This window comes from Peromyscus eremicus, chromosome 5, assembly GCF_949786415.1.
Source record: "Peromyscus eremicus chromosome 5, PerEre_H2_v1, whole genome shotgun sequence".
NCBI classification, from domain to species: Eukaryota; Metazoa; Chordata; class Mammalia; order Rodentia; family Cricetidae; genus Peromyscus; species Peromyscus eremicus.
The window spans coordinates 5,941,977-5,957,577 of NC_081420.1; the positions used below are offsets into that span (position 1 = coordinate 5,941,977).

The 15,601-nt window shown below is 49.0% G+C and overlaps 1 protein-coding gene across 1 annotated transcript in view; it reads left to right on the forward strand.

Moving 5' to 3' along the window:
* The window catches only part of Klhl3 (kelch like family member 3), a 103,267-nt gene extending 88,239 nt beyond the window's left edge, over nucleotides 1–15,028 (forward strand). The window contains 4 exon segments of the mRNA XM_059262395.1: nucleotides 124–252; nucleotides 3,720–3,860; nucleotides 5,847–5,990; nucleotides 11,073–15,028. Coding sequence (XP_059118378.1) covers nucleotides 124–252; nucleotides 3,720–3,860; nucleotides 5,847–5,990; nucleotides 11,073–11,101 — 443 coding nt within the window. The 3' untranslated portion in view covers nucleotides 11,102–15,028.
* Nucleotides 15,029–15,601: the final 573 nt, after the last annotated feature.

The window sequence follows — 15,601 nt, forward strand, 5'->3', positions numbered from 1 at the left end:
GGGTCCACCCAGAACTCTGAATGAGGCAAAGATGCCTCGGTGGGTTAAAAATGGAGCATCAGCCGAGCTGCTGTTCCACGTCACGGTCCCTGGTACCACCCTTAGTCACTTTGTCTCTTCCAGGGAAACTGTATGCTGTTGGGGGTTATGATGGGGCTTCCAGGCAGTGCCTGAGCACCGTGGAGCAGTACAACCCAGCCACCAACGAGTGGACATATGTGGCCGACATGAGCACCCGACGCAGCGGCGCTGGTATGTGAGAACCTTGGGGAAAGCCTTGGGGTACAGGAGAGCATTGGGGTACACGCTGTATCTGCGCTCCTCATGGCTGAGACTAGAGACAACCCCCCTCTCCTTTCCTGTTGGTGTCCCACCACATCTGCAGCTCTGGTCACACAAGGATCTGCCTTTTCCCCGGACTCCTTGCTCAGCACAGAAGGGTTGTTGTCTTCTATGTCTTTCCGTTACTACTGTTTTTTGTTTTAGACGACTGTTCCATGGCCCAGGCAGGCCTCAATCTCACCAATAGCCCAGGCCACACCAGGGCATTCCTTCTGTTTGTACATGGGCCTACATCTCTGGAAGGTACAGGCCCACTATGCGCCAGAATACAAACATTCTCCCTTCCTTCCTCTGAATCTCACTGTGCCACCCAGGCTGACCTCAAACTTACCGCCTCCTGCTTTAGCCTCTGCGTGCTGGGATTACAGGAGTGCCTGACCAATGCCTCCAACCTTTTTCTCCTCACCTCAGCCCTCAAAGGCGTACTGATACTGATTCGACTTCAGAGGTGGATCACTTTGCCCAAGCTTATAGAATTAGAAACTTGCAGAGTTAGAATTCTCTTTCCAGGGTAAGGCTTTTTGGACCTCAGATCATGAGCCCCGTTTCTGTGAGGGAGGATGGGCGCTCTGCTGTGGCTCTAGTTGTTGAGCCCAGCTGGCCTGCTTGCAGCTGGTGTCTTGGGAGTTAAAAGCCAGCATGACAGTGTTTATGGCTGGAGATAAGCTCAGGTCCCTTATCCCCACTTTGCTTTGTTCCTCTGCAACATGATGAGAAATTGACCTCCCAAATGGCTTTCTATTTCTGTTGTGTGGGGAAGTCCAGGCACTCAGGAGCTGCCACAACAGCCCCTTCCTCTCCCCTTTGTCTCCTCCACCATCCCAGGAGCCCATGGTCTCAGGGAGCAAGCAGAGGCCTTGGCCACAGCTCCTGGGGCTCCTGGTGACTGATCTGATTTTCAGTTTGGGGCTGGTGGATAGGCCGCATGATTCCTGAGAAGTGAAAGCGTAGAGTTACATGTGTTCATTTTCTCTCCTATCTCCCCCATCTACTTTTGGAGACTGGATTATGACCTCACATACCTACATCCTTAACTTTTTATAAAAATTAGACTGTTTTAATTTTTTTTTTAAGAGAAGTTTTGTGTACACATGGATGGGCTGTGAAGTTGAAACTCTGCACAATTCCATTTCAGAAGCATGTGTTTGGAGTTCTTTTGGGGAGCAGTCTCTGCTAATCCTGACCACTTGGCCCCCCATGAATGCTTTGAAGTCAAGAAACCTGGGCTTTAGAGCTGAGTGTGCTTGACCTCATCATGTCAACTTGGGCAACCCCTCCCCCATATTTGGCATTTAATACCTCAGCTGGGCTGCCCACATACTCAAAGGACCAGTCCATCCACAAATCCCGTGATCCCCGCTTCCTGATCATTTAGTAATTATAGCTTCTAGCACCTTCTTTATACCTCCTAAAAATCCATATGGTGACTTGGGCCATGACAGCAAGTGCTAAAGGCCTATGTATATAGGGACAGCCCGACACAGTGCAGAGGCAACCCACGGGGAAGCCAGGGACAGCCCGACACAGTGCAGAGGCAACCCACGGGGAAGCCAGGGACAGCCCGACACAGTGCAGAGGCAACCCACGGGGAAGCCAGGGACAGCCCGACACAGTGCAGAGGCAACCCACGGGGAAGCCAGGGACAGCCCGACACAGTGCAGAGGCAACCCACGGGGAAGCCAGGGTCTCCAGTCCCCGGAGCTTCAGGCATGCCTGTGGTGATGCCTTTGCTCCCCAGTTGTTCAGAAAGTGGTTAGGGGGATGTCACCTGCCCATCCTTGACTAGAGGCCCTAGATGATGTCGTTAACTGCTGCTTATGTTTCTGGAAGGCCCAGTGACCTTGGCTTGGGATAAGCTTTGTGTTCAGATTACTATGGAACCCTGTCCTTGGATTCCTTTCTTCAAAGCTTCGCTCTGCTAAGAGCTGGGGAATGTGTCATCTCTAGGGCTAGGAGCCCATGTGCTCATCGTAGTGGGTTCCTGTGAGAGCCAAGGACCTAGAGACCAAAGACTCTGTATTCCAGCTGCCTAAGGCCCAGTGTGGCTCTACATGGGTGTCTAGGAGCAGGCTGCCGAGGGATGAGGGCTGTGGAGGAGTTGCTGGGGCATGCCTGGTGACTGCTGGCTCCCTCAGCAGTGGACAGCGTGAGCAGAGGGATGGACATGGTGGTGGAAAGGAGGCCGGCTCAGGGTCCCGGAGGTGCCAACTCCTGATGACCCTGGAGGAAGGGAAGGTGAAGCAGCTTGGAGCCTACAGAGTTTCTGAATCTCACAACCTGACGCCAGCCATTGCTGGCCCGGCAGCACCATCTGCTGCTAGTTTTGGGAAACTGCTAGGAACCGCTGGCTAACCTGCGTAAACAACCACTGGCTGGATTTCACGTCTTGTCATTTAGATCTGCTGAGAGCCTATGCAGCAGCAGCCTTGAGAACAGGCCAGGGTTAGACATAAGCAGTTCTTGACCTTATGAAGTCTGTAGCCTCCAGATCCAGCCCCTGGACCTACAATCTGCCTGCATATCCCGTTCACCAATACCCTTTGTTTGGGTTTCTGACCAGTGTCTCTGGGACTAAAGTTCTGTCTTTCCAGAAAGTTCTCAGCAGTGGGGATGTAGTAGCCTGTCCACATAAGGGAGTAGTTCATGGAACCACTGAATCATTCCAACCCCATCCCTCCATGAATGGGAGAGAGAGAGGGCCACCCAGAGGGGCCGTGAGAGAGGCAGGCCTAGGCGTCCCAGCTTCAGGTCAGCTGCTCTCATGAGGTGCCACTTTCCTCCTTTATGGCCTGTATCTCCATGTCTCACAGCAAAGGACTGATTGTCTTGGGCAGCTCCCTCTGGAGGGGTTTATGCCTTCTCCCATCAAGGAGTAGAGGGGCTGAAGGAACAGGCTGGCAGGGATGTCTGCCCAGCGGTGACCTCAGCAACCCTGCTCTGTGGCTGTTTACACAACAGATACAAGGCTGAATACTGAGATACTGAAGGAAAACAAGGCAGTGTGGATAGACAAGAGGGAAATGGGTATCATTTTACTGCCGAGAATTAGCCACTTTTCACATTTTAGTGGAGTTGATTCTTTTATCCCTTTGTTACCCCCGTTATATATGTATACACACATATATATTTTCATCTTAGAAGCATAAATGGGGTCATGCTGGCTTTGTATCTCAGTGTTTCCAGGCTGTCTGCCTTACTAGGAGCCGGGAAGGGTTTCATTGTATTTGTTTTACAGATAAGGAGACTGAGGTCCAGGGAGACAGAACTTGCTCCCCAAGTCACCCTGCTGGTGATAGCTGTCCAGGGCTGGACACCAGGCCTCTTGGTTTCTGGTTCTTCTAGTGGGCCTGAGGCTGGGACACTGCTCTGCCTTTCAGGGGTTGGGGTGCTCAGCGGACAGCTGTATGCTACGGGGGGACACGATGGACCCTTGGTGAGGAAGAGTGTGGAGGTTTACGATCCTGGGACAAACACCTGGAAGCAGGTGGCTGACATGAACATGTGCCGGCGCAATGCAGGTAATGTGACTGCACTCTCACGGCTCTTCCTCCCTGTAGACAATGGCTCTGAACAGTAGGAAAGCGGCAGGATTACCAGAGTATGGAGCTGAGCCTGTGTCCTGAATGTAAGAGTGGCCGTTTGATCCACAGGCTCTGAGTTAGGGGAAGGGAGAACCTGGACCCCAAAAACTGGCCATAGGACCCCCCAACACACACACATTGAGACTCAGAGGAGTCCCCTCTCCAGTGGAGGTTGATGCCAAGATTCCCCAGTGCCCCTGCCCGATGGCTAGGCTGGTAGTCATGTGCAGAGTCGTGCACGCCCCAGCCAGACGGCAGTGCCGTATTGTGCTTTCTCTGCCAATATCAGGCTAAAAGGTCCTCATACTTCACAAGGTCCAAGTTCCTTCCCAGCAGGCGAGCCAGACCCTACCTGATCCTCCAGTGCCATCCCGTCCTTTATTGTCTTCCTTGTATTCCCTGTCCCCACTCTGCTCTCTGAATCCTTCCTGTAGGAACAGCCTGTCCCAGAGTCCTCAGGGTCACGTGTTTTGGGGCCTGCCGCCCGGCCAGGCTGTTTCTGTCCGTGACTCTGAGTTGTGCCCTGCACTGTTGACCTTGCTTTGTGCTTCTTTGCTCTGGGAACGGGTAGGTTAGCTTCCCCCACCTTCCCAGGCTGGACTGACTAAAAGGTACTGCCAGGTAGACTTCCTTCCTTCATTCTCACATTACCTGTTTGCTAAACTCACTGTGGCTGACTTGTTGGAAGTGTAAACAGAGGGGCGTTAATAATTGGCCAGCTGCCTGAGCCTGCTGTGATGCACAGGCATTTGGCCTTCAGCCACATGAACAAGAAATTACAGAGCCTGTAAGGCAGCTAAGTTCGCCTGCAGTCTATGCATTAAGTTATAAACATGGACGTGTACACACATTCACATATAGATATTATTTCTTTAATAACATATGGATAGTCCTGTTTTAAAACTTGCTTTTCCATTCTTCATCAATGTCTAATTACAGCACTAAATGTATCTTCATGCTTTTGCTTAACATGGCTATATTATAATTTACCCAGCTCATTATTGAATACTTCATTTATCCCATCTTTTATATGCTACTAGTAAAGCTGTAGTTATTATAAATGGTCCTTATCGTTAAGTCAATGTACACATTTCAAATGATTTCTCTAGAAGAAAAGGCCAAAAGTAGAATCTTGAGGCAGAGGAAGGACCTGTGCTTTTATGTACATGTGCACTTATGTGCATCCAGGCAGGAAGGCAGCACATTTTATGCTCTCACCAGTTCTGACAGTATCTTTAATCAGCATTGCTAGTTACTGCTTTTAAAAGCATCACCAATAAACTTGAGTTTATAAAAAAACTCAAACAAACCAAAAACCAAACACTATCTACTGGACTATGAGTTTTAAGGTCTTGAATAAGAATTACATTTCCCGCTCTTCCGTCCAGCTTCATGAGACCGTGCCATCAAACAAGCTCACCTTGAGATAAGAACGAGAAAAGAGCCCCAACCTGGTTGAATTCAGATGTGTGTGAATTCAGATGCCTGTCTTAAGAGGGAGTTACAGGCACAGCCATTAGCAGCATATAAGATGAACATAACGTACGGGGAGGGCTGCATGTACCCCAGGAAATGTTCCCACAGGGAGACCTGTGACATCTCTCTATAATGTCCCCACAGGGAGAACCCATAATGCTCTCTCTATAATGTGGTGGCAAGAGCGGGGCGCAGCAGGAACATCTGTAGCAGTATATAGTAATAAAAGCTCCCTGGTAAGAGAAGCAGGCTCACTAGAGTGGGGACCCTCAGAGCCCAGTGGCTGTGCCCAGCATGTTCCTCCACTGAGTGGACTCAGACCCCAGTGCCATCTCTGTGGTGCCACAGAAACCGGGGAAAAGAGTCTCCAGGACATGGGCATCAGCTGTCCATGGGTCCTGGTCTCTGATACTCCCACTGATCCTGTGACCTCTGCTGGATTTCCAGGGGTCTGTGCAGTGAATGGACTCCTGTATGTGGTTGGAGGGGATGATGGATCCTGCAACCTGGCTTCAGTAGAGTACTACAACCCAGTCACTGACAAATGGACGCTGCTGCCCACCAACATGAGCACTGGGAGGAGCTATGCAGGTCAGTGGGTTCCTGCTCCAGGTTCCAGCACAGCAAGGGCAAGAACCGCACGAGGGGATGAGCAGAATACCTCCTGCAGGATTGCAGCATTTGTATCTTTACTGTGTGCCCGTGATGGATGCTGAAAACTGGTACTTCCTGTGAATCTGAATGTAGCCTCCTGGAATACTTACCGTAGTGTTCCAGGGGGTCATTTTCCACTGACCTGAGCTGTGACTGCCTTGGCCATTCCTGGTTCACTTTGTGTAGGTGGGACAGCATAGTTCTTGCTCATTAGAAGTTAGGTTGAGGGGCTGGAGAGATGGCTTAGTGGTTAAAAGCATTGACTGCTCTTCCAGAGGACCAGGGTTCAATTCCCAGCACTCACATGGCAGCTTACAACTGTCTGTAACTCCAGTTCCAGGGGACCCTCACACAGACATACACATGGGCAAAACACCAATGCATATAAAATAAAAATAAATCAATTATTAAAAAAAAGAAGCTAGGTTGGGAAGATAAGACCTACCTGCATAGATAGGAAACACCACATACTTATATAATATTAACATGAGTTGTGAATGGGGTGCTTCAGGACAGAACAGTTGTAAGAATGGTCACTAGGGACCTGTTCTCAGGGTATGGGCTCTGTTGGATTCTGGGTCACAAACTCATACATAAACTGCCTTTCACTGTGTACTTTTTATGTTAGGTAGTTTCTTGTTGTTGTGACAAGTTCCTGAAAGGAACTATGTAAATGTGTGTGTTGGGGGGGTGCGGGGGTAAGGTGTGGGGTGTGTGTGTGTGTGTGTGAGTGTGGTGTGTATGTGGGTGGGTGGGGTGTGTGGGTGTGTGGGGGGTGTGGGGTGTGTGTGTAGGGGGTGGGGTGTGTGTGTGAGTGTGGTGTGTGTGAGTGTGGTGTGTGTGTGGGTGGGTGGGGTGTGTGGGTATGGGGTGTGTGTGTAGGGGGTGGGGTGTGTGTGTGGTGGGGTGTGTGTGTGGGGTGTGTGTAGGGGGTTGGGTGTGTGTGTGGTGGGGTGTGTGTAGAGGGTGGGGTGTGTGGGGTGTGTGTGTGGGAGGGATTGGGGGGAAGGAGGGGTTGTTTTGTCTCAGGGTGTCAGGAATTTCAGTCTGCTATTTCTTGACTCCTTTGTCTCTGGGTGGTTGTGAGGCAACATGTAGAGATGATATGGACAGCATGTGGGATAATGGGACTTCCAGTCTCCTGGTAGCTAGGCAGCAGAGGGATGGGAGAGGGTCAGAGTTAAGAGCCCTTCAGTGGCATACCTCCCGTGACTCGCTCCCTCCACCTCCTAAAGTTTCTAGCACGATATCATGACCAGCTGGGTTCCAACCCTTTAACACATGGCCTCATAGGAGCTGTTTTATATTCCAACTCTAACCCCTCCCTGAGCTGTGAGCCAGCATAGTAGGTACAGTGTGTACATTCCCTTTCATCTTCTCAATAACCCTCAGGCTGAGTGGGACTGCATCCTTGATTTTGCAGCTGAGTTTTGGAGACTATAAGTAATCACCAAAGGTCAGCCACACGGCACCAAAGTCAGAGTTCAAATGTAGGTCCGACTTCTACCTAAGTCACGCCCCTTCTACTGTCCCCGCTCAAGGCTGAGTAAAGGGGCTGGGGGAGTAATGGGTAGGCTGAGGGGTGATGGGTAGACTGGGGGTTAATGGGTAGACTGGGGGGTGATGGGTAGACTGGGGGGTGATGGGTAGACTGGGGGGTGATGGGTAGACTGGGGGGTGATGGGTAGACTGGGGGGTGATGGGTAGACTGGGGGTGATGGGTAGACTGGGGGGTGATGGGTAGACTGGGGGGTGATGGGTAGACTGGGGGGTGATGGGTAGACTGGGGGGTGATGGGTAGACTGGGGGGTGATGGGTAGACGACTAGGAGGTGATGGGTAGACTGGGGGTGATGGGTAGACTGGGGGGTGATGGGTAGACTGGGGGGTGATGGGTAGACGACTAGGAGGTGATGGGTAGACTGGGGGTGATGGGTAGACTGGGGGGTGATGGGTAGACTGGGGGTGATGGGTAGACTGGGGGGTGATGGGTAGACTAGGGGGTGATGGGTAGACTGGAGCAGAGGCTATTTCTTGTAGGGAGTGGTGCCAAGTTCAGTACAGTGCAAGGCCAAGAGTTGATGTTGGTCAGAGCTCCTCTGAAGAGGAGAAATACAAGCCCAGCTTCTTATGTCTGACCTAAGCATTTCGATATGTGTGGACTAAATGTTTACCGAGCACACACAATGTGCCGCCATCCATTATCCCAAGTGTTTAAAAATCATTATCTCATGTCACGTACACCTTGGCTCCAATGCTTCTCCTCTTACTCCCATTTCCCAGGAGAAAGGTCAACTGTCAGCTATCCGTCTTGTTCGGGTTTCGGGACGGGATGGTTGTGTGTGTGGGTGCCAAGTCACCTTCCTTCCCCATTGCAAAGCATTTCTTCCTCTCCCCTCCTGTAAGCCTTTCTCGCCCTGTGCTATTTGCCTTCATTGAAGACGTTGGGAGCGTTTTGACCCAGAACAACTCTGTTCTCACGAAAATCAGCACCTTCTTTCCGAAGCTGCAGAGGAAGAACAGGGCATTTTGTAGGATGAGAAAGTGGGTGGAATCCTCTGGCTCCACCTCTGTTAGAGAGTGGGTGGGCTGAGTAGAGCCCATTAGGATTTCACATATCTGCTGACTATTTCAAAGCCTCTTTTCACTGTCTGCCCACTCAGAACTGGTGGGAAGGAGACAATCAATCAGACCATTTTGTACTCAGACTAACTGACCAAGTGAGTGTGTTATCTCAGAATCTAGGGAATGGATCTGATATGTAAAGATTTAAGGCCAACACGACTTCTCAGGGCATTGCTTATAATAGCACCCCCCCCCCCCGAAAATGATAATACTTAAGGATTGACATTAGAGAAATAATTAAATATTCTATGGAATGTTTATTCAGTGGGTATTTTTTCTATCTCTTTTAAAAATTAAAAGTAGATTTTTTTATACAGCATATTCTGATTATGATTTCCTCTCCCCCAGCTCCTCCCAGCTCCTCCCCACTTCGTCTGTTTTTAATGTCTGGAGAAAATGCTTGTACTTGACATCCTGGGTTAAAGGCAGACTCGAGTTGTGTGTGGCCAGTGTGCCGAGGACTCTGGTTCTACATTGGCGGAGAGGGAGTTTGCAGAACTATTATTTCTCAAAGTGGATGTTGCAGTGTCAGATCTGCCGCTAGCTCTGGGTCTCTGGGCTAGCCATTCAGTCTGACCTCCATTGTCTCAGTTGAAAAATGGGGATAAAATTAGATTGGGCCTCTGAGGGCTTTTAAGAGAGTGAAACGTGATACAATGTGTATAGTTTGTAGCATGGTGCCTGTCTGGTGTGAGTCAGCAGGAGCTAACTCATTCTGATTATTATTAGAAGCTGGAAAGTACTAAAAGATGATGGGATAAAAGGTTTCTCCTTTGTATTCTTCTGCATTTTTCCATAATGAGAGCATATTATTTTTCTAATAAGAAAGGCTTATATAAAAACACTACATGAAAACACTACAAGAGCCTCCTTTTAACAAGTATTACTTAGTAAGATAGGCATCTGTAGTACAGGGAAGACTGCCGAGGCCAGGAGGTACTGTCTGGTCTGGAGTCCAGCTCTGCTTGCCTTCAGGCTCTTCTGTCTGTACCTTTAGCCAGGAACCACCAGGGAATGGATGTCTAAAACAAAATGTCTCTGATGGAGTATCTTCCTTTCCTTAGGTTGTGTTTCCTTAATCCCATCTTCAGGTAGAATGTTTTATAGCTCTAGTAATACGTTAAAAAAAAAAAATCTCCAAGCCAGGCAGTGGTGGCATACGCCTTTAACCCCAGCACTCAGGAGGCACAGGCAGGCGAATCTCTGAGTTTGAGGCCAGCCTCGTCTACAGAGTGAGTTCCAGGATAGCCAAGACTACACAGAGAAACCCTGTCTTGGACAACAAAACAAACCCCCCAAATAAAACCAATAAATAAATAAATAAATACATCTCTAGCAAACATGTTCACTTGTGGGCATTTTTTGAGTTAGGATTTATTAGCAGGTTCCAGAAACCTGCCTGGTACTGATTTCCACCAGGAAGAAGGCGTGTGGTTCCAGCAGAAAGAAGTGGACAAGCCGCCATCACAACACAGAAGGCTTGCCTTCCAGTCTCATTGACTAGCACCGGGCCACAGGGCGTTTGGAAAGGCAGTCTAGCAGGCTGAGTCTGTCACTAGCTGGTGTCTACAGTTGAGAATAACGTGTAGAAAGGATGTTGACTTTCTCAGCCTCGAGTGTCTTCCATATATATAGTCTCAGTGGATTACAGTAAAATTTGGGTTATTATTGGTGGAAATATTGAGGCAACTCCCCGTAGTTAAAAGGGAGGTTTATTTGGGGGTTTTACTTATAACAAGTAAAGGGATAGGTTACAGGGTCCGGGAGAGGTGAAATACAGTCCCGTGGTATGCTTCGGAGAACTCTGTTCGGTCTACCATCCAACATCCAGGATTACTAGGAGCCAGGAGAGCCTGTACATCCAGATCTCTGGTCTTAAGGGCTCTCATCTTGGCCCCACCTCAAGGGCAGGCCTCGTCTACAGAGTGAGTTCCAGGATAGCCTGTTGGCAAGGTTGAGGTTGGAATTTTGTTTTTCTTCTTCCTGTGATGTTGGTGTACTGTTCTTTCCAGTCATTCCAGTGACTTCTAAAAGTAGAAAAGTAGATATACATCAGACATCACTTCTCCAAAAACAATACAGATTTGGAGACAGATGCCTCTGGGTTCTCAGTGAGGAGTGTGGGGGTTGTTAAGCTGGATGCTGTGGTCAGGAAGAGAAGCGGGATGGGTCTGCTGGCATACACTGTCTGAGATGATCATGCTTGTGGTTTCAAATGTCCCACCAGGATGTGGCTGTTAGAGTGGGAACAGCCAGCTGCTGGCAGCGATAGTGTGGGACCCTTTGGGATTCCACAGGCTGTGACAGGATATCACAGATTCCTGGACCCCTGGGACTCTGGTTAACTTGGGAGAAGCCAAGATGGTAACTTTCTTTCCCTTTTTTTCCGTGTTAGGTGTTGCTGTGATTCACAAATCCTTGTGACCCAGACTCCCACTGCCAGGAGGTGGAGGAAGGATCAGGCACTGCCTGCGACCCGAGCATTGAGCGAGCCGCGGGACCATGACAACTGACAAGATTAGCTGGGAGGCTCTGGAGTGGTTTGAGACCCACCATCATTGTCTTAGCAGACCAGCCTTGTCCCTCTCAGTGTGGACATTGATGATCCACCTTCTGCTCTGAGGTGCTTTGGTTTCTGCCCTAAACAGTAGGGTTCCTGACAGCCCCACAAAATTCCTTGAGTGTGTGTGTGTGTGTGTGTGTGTGTGTGTGTGCTTCTACAGGACAATGGAGAACCTTGAAGTGTGTGTGTGTTTGTCTGTGTGTGCGTGTGTGCATGCACATGCATGCATGCATTCGTGTTTGTGTGTGTAGGAAACACTTCATTCAGTAGGGGCTGGGGCTGTGCAGGTGTCTACTGGATTCTTTACTACTGATCTTTTCACGATGCTAAAACACCTACACATGTCTTCTGGACTCGTCCCATGGGGACCCTAGACTACTAAAGCTGCTGTCTTTTGGAGATCAAGGCAGAACTAGCAAGAAGCAGCTCTTCGGCCATTCTGGGAGCATGACTTGACTACTGCAGCTGTGTGGAAGAACTGGGGCTTCCTCAAAGCTGCCCTGCATCCTCCGTGGACTTCTGGGGTACAGCTTCATTCAGCCATTGCCAGCCACTCCTCCTTGGCTGCACTCCAGGAAGCAGATGAGAACTGTTTTGCCTTTACATCTTGGCCTCTAGTCTTTGATGTCATGGAATCCGGGTTTGGAAGATTTTGTGTCTTCTCAGCAGGGAAAACAAACTTCAGAGAAGCCCCAGGTAGAAGAACACTGGAGAGAAATAGCCAAGGAAAACAAAACAAAACACAGAGAAACCAAAGTGGTATGGATTTGTTCCCACCCACAGTGGTCTCAGAGAGGGACCCTGCTTCTGAGTTCGCAGGGCAGCAACCCTATTTATTATGTGTATTATGTAGGCTCTCTCATTCATGGTATCGGTTCTCATGCAGAGGATAAGTAAAAGGTCACCCTGCACTAAACCCAGAGGTAGGTTTGCCCCTTGTTAGGTGGGGCCATATGTAACTCAGAAAGACATGAATGACTTCTAAGGACTATACTGGCTAGATCAGGCCATCAGCTCTTTGTGATGATGGTCCGGGCTGTCTGTATCTGTCTTCCCTTTCTCGTGCTTTCCTCCTATTTCAGGGTCCATATACTTTCCCCAGCCTCCCAAACACCCCTTTTCACTCTCCCCTTTGGGGAGGAGATGGTAGTGGGCCCTGGACTGGAGATACTCCTCAAAACCACCTGTATTTTAAAAATGAAAGCAACAGATCAAAATGATTAAGAATGTAACTTCCCGCACCTGGGTGGTGTCTGGAGGTGTGTGGATGCGCACACATTAAGGGTTGGGGAATGTGTTTGTTACACAAGCATGACTTTGATTTGTAGCACTGACATAAAGAATTCTGGGTACAGCAACACGCGCCCACAATCTCAAAGCTGAGAAGGTAGAGAAAGGCTGCTGCCTGAGGCTTGGAGACAGCCAGCCTAGGCTAGCCAGCGAGTCGCAGGTCCCAGGGAGAGTGCATCTCAAAACAAGTTGTGGCTCCTGAGGACCAACGTTAAAGGCTGACCTCTGGTCTCTGTGCACACTCACCCTCCTTGCACACACAAAGAACCTCAAAGCCAAACTCTTCCCAAGCTAGCAAATTGCTCATACTGGAATTTCAGCCCTCGGAGGGTGGAGTTTCAGCTTCCCTGAAGTCAGAATCCATGTAGAGGAGACCATGGGGCTTTGTGAACTCTAATGTTGGACTTCTGTTACAAGTAGGTTCTTCAAAGCACATCTACAGGAGGTTGACACCCCCTGTCCTCTGCACTTGGAAGCCCAGCTTCTCCCCAGCGAGGCGGCCACTGAGTATTTACTGAGCCTTTAATGTGCACTCTTCCGAGAGTAAAATCTTTCTGTCTACTGTTAAGCAGAAGTTAGACACCACAACACCCAGATAGTTAGTAGCCTTAGGAATAGTATGTAGCTAGAATACCCAGCTTTGGGAGGTCCAGAAGAAATGTCTCCCAAGGGATGCAGACATTTTTTGGTAGATGCCCTGGTTCCAGCTGCGAGTAGGGAGAGCTGTTTGTGAAACTCTGCCTGGCCTTGTGCTGGAAAGTGGGTAGGACGCACCCCAGATACCCTTTCTCCCTCTCCAGGGAAGTCTGGGGACTTGTTTGAGGTGTGAGCAGTGAAGACAAGGTTGAGGACCAGAGTCTAATGTGCTTTTTCACAAGCACTCCATTTCAGGTGAAAGGAAACCCCACCGTCTCCCCGACTCCCACCAAGAACCTAGACTTTTATACTTAGGGGTCACGATGAGTCTCCTCTTGGTGAGAACTCCCCTTCTGTGGAAGCTGGCCAGCTGTGGTTTCTCCTGGAGGTTTTGCTGTTGGCCCCATCTCCCATCCCCCTTCCTGCAAAGCGTTTTGTGGTTGAAGCTGCTGAGGGTCCAACTCATTTCGCCCTTGTGCGTCCTTTCCCATGGGGACGAGAACACTGGTACGTCATCACCAAAAAGCCAATCTGCCCTAGCTGCCCACAGATACCACCCTGAGACCCATGTTACTCCATCATCAAGCATCAGGTAGAAGTCTCCCCATGGTGGGCACTTCAGACTCACTTCTAGTCTGTGCTAATCACATGGTGGGCAAAGCCTCTGCCGCCTGTCAGCGCGGCTGCCATCACTAGTGAACACGGCCGTGTCAGGGCCACATCAGAAATCTGACTGCAGGGGCAAAATGGAACTGAGACTCCAAGTCAGAAGCATATTAGACACCACTTGGGTGCTGATTCGGACAAAGTAGAAGTCAGTTTCTGAATTCCAAAGTTACTTCTCCTAAGTACCCAATAGCATCTCCATCTAAAAACATGGCAGTATTATGCAAATGAAGTGACCTCATTTTTCCGCTATGCAATAAGAATCCTTAATTCTCTCTCATGACAAACCAGTTGCAATATCCCCTCAGATGCTTTTTTGAGCTGTCCTACTTTGATATCTCTTGTGTAATGTTTGTGTATTTCTGAGCCAGATCCTTTCAAGATTGCCTTTTTGTAAAATTGAAGCTACAGCTTTCAGGCTAACGTTTCAATGTAGATATTTTTATAGATAATTTTTTCATGATATTTGAATCGCTTCCTATTGTCCACGATAATGAAATGCTGTTCTGTATGTCACTTACCCTGACACAGCGCACACCTGTAGCTATCCTTTTTATGTTTCTTACCTCTCAGATGCTGGTAGCTCCAGGTTCCCAGTATTTTAGGGAGATTGTGGAATTCCAAGATACAGCCATGAGGCTTTGCTTTTTAGCTATTAGGGACTAATGTTGAACTTGCCCATCTAGATCTCTCATCTCTTTGTGTTTGTGAGTCTGCCTTCTGCAGGACTGGGGCTGGGTTGGCCCACACAGTGGTGGCTTTCATCACCGGGCACTGAGCTTGCCCTCTGGCCTACATTCCCTAGGCTGCCCAGGCCCTGCAGATCTTGTCCCTTCTCTACTATACTCCTGGTTTTTGGAGGTTTCTAGTACTCAGGCCTCTGCAGCTGGGTCATGCCTCTTTGGGAAGCTTGCATTCTCTGTACCTAGGAAGAAGGGGGTCCCTCAGGACTCCTGGGAAGAATGTACTTAGCAGACACTCACAGTTTTCTCCTGAGCTGTCTCGACTCCGGGCTCTGTTTTGTGCATTTATCTACCATAGGACTCTTGTTTCTCTTCTGTAAATCTTAATTTATTATTTTGGGGACAGGTGCCATTTAAATTGCCTCTGTGCTTCTTCCTATTCGCACCTGGTTGGGTCAAGGCTCTGACGCACAGAAGCAAGGAGGTCAGAGTGGTTTTAGTAGTTTTTTTTCCTTTTGGTGTGTGTGTGTGTGTGTGTGTGTGTGTGTGTGTGGTGTTTGCACTACTTAGGCTCCTCATGTTCAGCTATATTGTTTATCTACTGACCAAGCAGAAAATCCAGCAGCACTTCCAATAGATAGGGACAGAAGAGGCTTCTTCTGTGTGGGTAATCACAGCCTAAGAGGCCCTGGGCAGCCTTTGCTGTGGGATTCAGTGACTCCTGGATGTAGCAGCAGCCTGGGCAGGAATGCATGGGGCTGTGGCATTTGCAGGAATAAGTTGACCCTGTGCTGTTCTTGCCTTTGGTTATAAGATTGTAAATTATTTCCCCCCTTTTTGGTGGTAATAAAGGACCCTTGTTGGACTTCTTGTTTAATTTGTATATGTTGTGTAAAATACTTTCTTTGAAAGAAATCTCAAGACACAGAGAGTATATATCTGTGCGGATGTTCTGGCCCTGTGCTTGACATGGGTCGTCACTGGATACTGGCACAGGTCCATGATCTGATCTGATGTTTTCTGCATGGATGTCAGGGACCGTATATATACATCTTGTAAAAGAACACTTGTCACATGATCAATACA